The 8,358-nt window shown below is 47.4% G+C and overlaps 1 protein-coding gene across 2 annotated transcripts; it reads left to right on the top strand.

Annotated features, from left to right (window-relative positions):
- The first annotated feature begins 251 nt into the window (after positions 1-251).
- On the top strand, positions 252-4,476 carry LOC142883993 (carbohydrate sulfotransferase 1). Of its 2 annotated transcripts, XM_076019381.1 has the most exons (4): positions 252-529; positions 1,748-1,809; positions 2,117-2,289; positions 3,293-4,476. In XM_076019381.1, the coding sequence occupies exons 1-4, from the start codon at positions 527-529 to the stop codon at positions 4,381-4,383; spliced, it is 1,329 nt and encodes a 442-aa protein (XP_075875496.1). In that variant the 5' UTR covers positions 252-526; the 3' UTR covers positions 4,384-4,476. The 2 variants fall into 2 exon arrangements, with proteins under 2 accessions (XP_075875496.1, XP_075875497.1); XM_076019382.1 differs by lacking the exons at positions 252-529; positions 1,748-1,809 and adding an exon at positions 1,842-1,863.
- The last annotated feature ends 3,882 nt before the right edge of the window (positions 4,477-8,358 follow it).

The following is an 8,358-nucleotide window of genomic DNA, read 5'->3' as shown; positions in this document are numbered from 1 at the left end:
AAACTCCCCAAATCAAAAACCAACCGAAAACCCTGATAATTAATCTGGAAATTTTTGACTTTGATATAAACATAAATAAAGTCCTACAATCATTCTCTTCCCAGCATTGGATCAAGATAAATCCTGCTTGACTTTGTCTGAAATGCTTTCAAATACTTGAATGAACCACCGTACCCCAAACCTTAAGTGCTGTGGATGCTCAGCTGTTTGTTTGTCTTTTGGCTAAAAAAAAATAAAATAAAATAAAAAATTAATAATAATAAATAGGTTCTGGTCTCTTTAATCCAATCCGGCCAGGATAATCCGATCAGATCATTTTCTGAATTACTGTGCCCTTGATGTCCACTGCTGGGGAGACGAGCCACTTTACTCCGCTCAGTCTGTAGCTCGTCTCCAGCGCTGAGCCACGGCAGCAGCAGTGCTCACCTCGCGCACACCCGCTCTGATCCCGTGCGCACGTACTCGCCACACACACTCCGACGAACGCGGCGCGCAGACGGGACGCACTGCCTGAGCAAACGCGTTGATGGTAAGACGCCGGTGCCGTAGCATTCATCTGATGTGCACGTGTTTTATTTTGTTTGTTTGCTTGCTTGTTTGTCTGTCTGTCCGTTCCCCCCCCCGATGAACAAAACGCTCAAAAGCTGACAGTGACGGCGGTGCTGTACGTTGGTTTCATGTCATGCATTGATCCGCCGTCGCGCGTTGTCATGTTATTATGTATGGAGTTCAAGCGTTGGTTTTACTTTAGAAGCATTTTTATATATATTTTTTTTTTCATTTGCGTTGCGTTTGCATTACATTTGCGCACGTGGTTTTCAAGTGTGCTTATCAAGTCAAGCGCGTCATCAAAGCATCTCTAATCACACATTGGTAGACGTATAGCCTATAGCTCACTTTGCCCCGCTCGTCACTTTCCCCCCGCTGTCTCTCCACGAGCTCCATGTTTGCATCGCAACGCTCGAAACGTGCCGCATCACCTCGGATCAAATGAGGAGTGCATCAACTCCTCTCCTCCGTGGTCCTCCTCCACCTCTTCCTCCTCCTCCTCCTCCTCCTTTGCCCTTGTTCTAGTCCTGGAGGCATCGTGTATCACAACATTCATCTTCTCGCGTACCACAGCAGCTCTTCAGAATAGTAGCCCGGGGGGTCACACGCGGCTCCAGTGCGCGCGGCGGCGGCGGCGGCAGCAGCAGCAGCAGCAGCAGCAGCAGCACCTCTCCGCCGTTGGCAGTCGGCTGGTGTGCGCACACGAGACTCTGCGTGTGTGCTCGCCACAGATGCGACAAAACTTCTCCTGATGGGTTTCTATTTTATTTTTATTTTATTTTTTTGAGAATTGATCACCAGCCCGCACCAATAAACAGCTTCGCCTGAGAAGCTCCCCAGGCACGAGCCCTAATAGGAGAGCCTCTGGCTGTGGCACATCCTTCGATCACTGGCGGCCCAGAAAATCCCAGAGTCTCAGGCTCATCACCGCTTATTTCTAACTTCATTTATTTTGCTGCCTTTATTTTCTGGGGTGGAGGAGGAGGGTGTAGGTGCTTCCCCTGAACCCTCCACACTCGGCGTGATCACCTCCCAGCACCTTCGCCGCCAGCTGTGGTGTTGTCATCTCGGCCAAAGCCGATGCCCACGTCCTCGACCAGGAACTCTCCGTCCCCTTCCAACTGTCCTGGGAAATTTGGAGGACTTGCAGATCAAATCGCTCTAATCCAAAGGAAACATCTGTCTTCATTCTCCGTAGGGGCTGCTCGGCGTGGGGCGGCAGTGGAAAACAGGAGCCGCCACCGAGGAGTCGCCCAAATGGTGAGGCTTCATTGGATTTTATCTTCACTCCGCCCAGCATACGATTGGAAATTGGTGAAAAGTTTGGTCTCAACTGCAGCTTGAATATAGACTATGAAAGAGGTTTGGAGCCTCAACAAGATTTTTTTTTTTTCATCTTCGTTTTCTCCTCATTTTGATTTCACTGCAAATTTGTATGCATCTATCTATCTATCTATCTATCTATCTATCTATCTATCTATCTATCTATCTGTCTCTCTATCTGTCTCTCTATCTATCTATCTATCTATCTATCTATCTATCTATCTATCTGTCGTGGCTCCATCAGCATGAAGGATGGTAAGCTGCAGGCGGTGGGCAGGATGGAGTGCTCCTGGAAAATGTTGCTCCTGCTGGCTCTAGCATTTCTGGCGGTCCAGTACACGGCCATCCGCACCCTGAGGGACTCACTGAACGGACCGTGTCAGGGAGCGCACCGCTGCCACAGCAGGCACCACGGAGGTAGACCCCGATGATTAAATATGTCGCGGTGAATTATAGTGAGCGTTTTAAAGGGGCAATTTGTCATTCAAAAGGTTTATTAAAGGTGGAGAGAGAAAAACGGCATTAAACTGTGACTGAAGCAAGAGCAGGAAAGGAAACGAGGGAATTCCCAGATAGAGAAATGGGAAGGGTGGTTAAATCAAACCTTGCTGATTGCCTTTAACAGTTATCCTCCAATTTCTATAACCCCCTCTTATAGGCGCAGCTGTAGCTTCCCGATGCCAACATCCTGCGAAGGGCCTCGGCATTCCTCCTTCGCAATCAACTCCTCATCAGCAGATAATTGCATGTTGACTATATTTAGAGATCCGCCATTTCATAAACCGCCTCGGCAAAAACAAGCAACCTACTCGTGCGTGTTTACCCTCCTGAATAATTTAAGATTTATTGGCTTATTCATTCGCAGACTTTCTCCCCCGGCTCAAAGTTGGGACAAACAGAATCAGTCTTCTCAGCTTACGTAACTTTTCTATCACTTCAAAGCCTGGTTCTCGTACCAGATTTATGAGGATGTTGTTTCAGACTCGTGATGGGCCGTTCGCGAATGAACCGGTTCGAAGAGCCGGCTCTTTGAAATGAACGAAGAGAGCCTGCTCCTGATTGGCTGGGGGCCTTTTTTTTTCCGGGAGCCATTTGTTTTTGTTTTTGTTTTTGTTTTTGTTTGTATTTTTATTTTTGCGAAAGCCGCACAAGATTAGTCAAGATGTGTGGCACTGTCTATCTGCACTGAGCACTTCACCCTGGAGCGCCAGAGAGTAAAGGAGAGAAAGGGAGAGATGGAGAAAATAGCAGAAAATCGACGTTATGCCGTACGTCCCAGAAGTAAACCAGAAAACGTGTTGATATCATGAACAATAATTTTAGCACATTTGGTCATAAATTGAATGTTCTCTGAAAAGAGCTGGAAACCCCAGACTCTTTTTTTCCCCTTTTTTTGCCAAGTAAAACCATTTTCTCCAAGACTCCAGGTGGAGAGGCTTCTGTGATGACAGGCTGACGTCCTCCAGGACCTCCCGGAAGCACGTCTTGCTCATGGCCGTCAGGAGGAGCGGCTCCTCCTTCGCTGGGCAACTTCTCAACCGGCACCCAGGGATCTACTACTTTTATGAGCCCCTCTACCACCTCGAGAAGACCTTTGGCAAATATCGACCCCTGCTGGGAGCGTACCGGGACCTCCTCCTCAACCTGTACAACTGTGACCTCCATTTCATGGAGCAATACATCAGCCCAAAGCCCCAGGACCACGTCACCAGCTCCTACTTCCGTTGGTGGTCCACCCATGCCCTCTGTTCCCCTCCGGTGTGCTCAAAAGGCGCGGAGGAACTGGGACCCGAGTGGCCCAATGAAATCTGGTGCACTGAAAAGTGCGGGCCCCTCAACCTCACAGTAGCCTCCATGTCATGTCTGTCGAAGGAACACATAGTGATAAAAACGGTGCGGATAGCCCAGGTCAAACACTTGAGGTCCCTGATGGAGGATCCACGAATGGATCTGAGGATCATCCACCTGGTCAGAGACCCGCGAGCCATCATGGCCTCGCGCATGACGACCTTTCAAGATGAATATTTACGAGTCTGGAAAATATGGAACTCGACGGGGCGGAAGCCTCGATACGTGGACCTGACGGAGATCACCAGCATCTGCAAGGACATGGCAGCGTCCGCAGAGATGGCCGCGCAAGGGCCACCCTGGCTGCATGGACGCTACCTGCTGGTGCGGTACGAGGACTTGGCATTCAAGCCTGAGGAGAAGGCGGCGGAGATCTACAGGTTCTTGGGGCTGGAGATGGAGGACCAGGTTCGGACGTGGATCGCTAAGAGCACAAACGGCAGCGCGTTGTCGAAGTTGATGACTGGCAACGCTCGTGCTATCCCATACTCGATAGACTCCAAGGCGACGGCAACGAGCTGGAGGCTGCAACTCAGGTTCGACATTGCGAGAACCTTGCAGGACGAGTGCAACAGCACTCTGGCTCTGCTGGGCTACAGGCACGTTCACTCAGCGGCGGAACTGCGGAACTTGTCCCACAGTTTGATGGAAAACAGGACCTGAATTTCAGACCGTCACTTCAAATGTTTCATAATGAGGATTTCTAAATTCATTTAGTTAAAAAAAAAAAAAATTCTGGTAAAAGGAATGTATTGTGTCCTTTTAAATTAACCCTTAAGCTGACTTCATATCTTGTATATTTTCTGTTTCTATAATTTGCGTTAAAGTGCAAATTTTCAGGCGTGCCAGGAAACGCATCTCTATTTGATCAAAAAAACATTTTTTCTTATGACAAAATCTGTTTTCTTTTTATATTATACCACTCAATCAGAACATCTATCAGTCACTGCAGCTACTGAAGTAGTGACAAAGGAAATGAGCAAGGAAGCGTGTCTGATGATTTGAAGGAGCCTTTGAATGTCACAGACACATTTTGGGCTACTGCCCTCAGTTTGAAATGCTTCTTCACTCGAAGATGCACATAGTGACTGTTCCAGTCAGTGTGCCATTGTCTTGTGCGAGGTGGGATTGAACATCTTTGTCAGTTTGATACTGTTTTTTATTTTATTTTTTAGACTTTTTTAAATAAACTATTGTCTGCAAAAGTGTGGTAAAACATTACATTTGTTTTTGTATTGTTGTTTAGCCCTTGGTGAGGGTAGGTTTAAAAATTGGGCACACAGTGCAGATTGCAGATTGCCCATCTTCTAATTTCCTCCTCAACCCTGCCAGTGTGTGCAGTAACAGATGTTTCTGACTCTCAAGAGTGTGCGCTGCTCACACATCTGAACCTAAAAAGAACAATATCAGCATCACTCAGCGGCACCAGCTGTCTGCAGTGTGTTCGGAGATTGGACAGATTCTCTCCCAGTTCCAGCATTTCACATTTGGTGTTTCTAAATACACACACACACACACACACACACACAACAAACAAAAAAATAAAACAAAATGTGCCATCTCCACTCAGCCATCAATTTATCCTGTTGTGCTGCTCTCTTAAATAGTGGCCTGAGGAAGACGCCTTGCATGAGCTAAAGTCAACCGACTTCCTTGCCTTTCAAATGGACATTTTCCCCAAGGTGCAAATGAATTCTCTTTGGAGATCTGACCTTCAGCACTTCTGCCACGGCAGAGGGAGAAAGAAAGACAAAAAAAAAGTATAGGCAATATGACCCAAGGTTGAAATTGTTTGATATTGTATATGTAGAGGCCTCTGCATTTTTTCAAGCAGCTGCTCCACATCTGCTGACACCAGGGATAACCGAGAGCAGCATAAAGAATTGATCTACAGAGCCGGGCTGAGGAGGAACAGGATTTAAGATGCACGGGGAAGAGGCTGTCCGTCTTTTCTTTGAACTTAATCCGCGAGGCTACACAAACTGGCCATAAAGCAGGGCTTTATGACGGGCCAGCGAGACACTCCTCATTGGTTTTTCCATTCCCACCCTGACGCACGAAGCTGCACACTCAGCGGGCAGTTAATTACCCCATTGCTTCGCGCTCAATACCGGCGAGCCCGCTTCTGTCTCCTCCGCTCGTGCTGCCAAATGAAGGCCTTATCAATACAAGCAACAAATATAAAAGTCCCTGCTGGTGGTGAATGGGAACTGCCCGGCTCTTCAGATTAGGGAGGCTTTGTCCACTCGCCCCCTCTCACATCCAAATAAACCATTACAGCCTGGCGACAAGCAGAGATAAGCGAGGCACCTGCAGTCAATTAAACTCACTCTAATTTGTGTCAGGGGCTCGGAGCAGGATAGAGCCTGAATACACAGCCCCTGGTGAGGGGGTCACATGCACCTGAACGCCACTCAGCCATGATTTTTTCTAAGTACGTCCATCCTCCTTACAGCCTTGCTGGTTAGCTAGTTGACTAAACGGCTGAAGTGCTGAGAGTCACTGGTTAACTCAGTCTCTCGGTCCCTGTCTGGCCCTGCTCAAACACAGGCAAATTACCAAAGCAGGCACAGGGAATTTTTGCAACCTCTATTAATAATGGTTATTATTTAAAAGTGCATTTTAAATAATATGCACTTTTAAGTCAGACTCAGTTTGATGTACAATACGGCCGTGCCAAAGGATGACACCCAGCACCCAGCAGTTCGAGGACCAAACAGTGTGTGAGTGGCACAGATTGCGATCCTCGTGCAAAAAGGCATTGATTAAAAACAAAGGGGGGTGAACACAGAGCATATTGACAATCCAGTTAAAATGACTGGTGACAAAGCGCCGCTGATGACCAAAGATGATTGTGTTCCCGTTTGTGCGTCTTGACTTACGGCACCACTTAAGAGATGCGCGGCTCCTTCGGCAAGCGGCGTTCATCTTTTTCTTTTTTTTTGTCCGCCTCTTAAGTGCTTCGATGCGACGGCGTTTGGTCATATTTCTCCAGCTAAGTGGAGGCAGTGCATCATAACCGCAACATGATGACTAAATACATCAACCCATCCGACGCCGTGGCCGCAGAAACTTTACTTTCTTTTTTTTTTTTTTTTTTATTTTTATCACTTGTCGTTTTGCACTCACGTTTATGTCCCTGCTCATTGAGAGCCGAGCGTGTTTATAGAGGGATTAGGGGGAAGCATTCAGGGTTTGAATGAACTACTTTGTGCCACGGTTTCTTTATTACCGGAGCCACTCGGGCCCTGAGCAAACATCGACGGCTGTCACACCGATCCCTCAATCGCGGTTATGTCTCCCCGCTGGACCCAGACTCCGCCCCTCTCCTCCTCATCGCTCTGCTTCAACGCTCGCTCAGTCTCTCTTTCGTCTCAACGCTTTGCCCCCCCAAAAAAAAACATTCTAATCTTCTGCAGTGAGCACTTGCGTTTGATTGCCGGCCTGCCTGCCTCTGCGTTTGTTTGTGTGTGTGTGTGTGTGTGTGTGTGTGTCTTGCTGTGTTGCCTCACCACAATTTTCCCTGCTGAAGGAGGGTTTCATTCGGCGCATCAAAAGGGGGCCAGCTGGCAGAGCCGCATCCTGGGGTGAGAGGAGCTCCTCAAGGTAAATGTGGTCCGTCCGTCTTCCATCAGCAGCGTTGCGTGCACACGCCTCCCCGACACACACATCTGCGGTGGTGAAAAGATAACAGTCAAAGCACCATATGTATGTTTTATAAGGGAGGAGTCTTCTCTTGACTGTCAGCACGATCTTAAATCACAGTCTCGCACCTTTACAGTAATTGAATGCTTATCCGCTCGTATCCTTTATTACTCGACTTGATGTAAAACCCACTAAGTGTGCCGGCTTACGGCCGTTGCTTAACAGCTCTCGTCCTGAGAAAGGTTATTATCCGCGGTAATGGGAACCATAAATTTCTTATTTTAATAGGCTCTAAGATGTTATAAGGCCATAACGTATGTGTTTAAAGTTTAAAATGGCACTGCACTTACGAATAAAGTTCCAGATCAACACCAGGACACGGCAACAAATCATTCGGCCGTGTGCTTTTGAGCCCAATTTTTCCTTATCATTACTGTTACCTTCCAAACACCCAAACAAACCACATAGATAGATAGATAGATGGATGGATGGATGGATGGATGGATGGATGGATGGATAGATAGATAGATAGATAGATAGATAGATAGAAACTTTATTGTCTTTTTTTCAGTAGAAAACAGAAATTTGTCTTCGACGCAGCATTAAAAATTAAACAATTTAAAGCAGGAGGGAAGGCCAGGAAATGCAAACCTTCCTTCCCCTCTTCCACCGCAGCCGAGTTCTGGTCCGACTCACTGAGGTCAGAGTCCCACTGATGGTGAATCGGGCCGTGCGTCCGCTGATTAACCTCCTCCGAGGGTCTGAGCGCCACCTCTGAGCCCACATTTCCCAAAACCTGGAACATATTGAATCAAAGCAACAGCTGCATTTGCCGTCCAGGAAAAATGAACAAAAGTGGTGTACAAGGTTGCAGCTGTTTGGAGAGACATCAGTTAAATTAACAAGTCGACGAGTTTGAAAACAAATTCATTCAATGTGGCTCTTGTATAAGGTGCACCAGTTACATTTTTATGCTGTCCGGCATGGTGTGTT

This window comes from Nelusetta ayraudi, unplaced genomic scaffold (genome assembly GCF_046127955.1).
Source record: "Nelusetta ayraudi isolate G7.1 ecotype Tasmania unplaced genomic scaffold, CSIRO-AGI_Nayr_v1 ptg000009l, whole genome shotgun sequence".
In the NCBI taxonomy this organism is placed as follows: domain Eukaryota; kingdom Metazoa; phylum Chordata; class Actinopteri; order Tetraodontiformes; family Monacanthidae; genus Nelusetta; species Nelusetta ayraudi.
The sequence above is the reverse complement of the archived record's forward strand: the minus strand, read 5'-3'. Positions and strand labels throughout refer to the sequence as shown.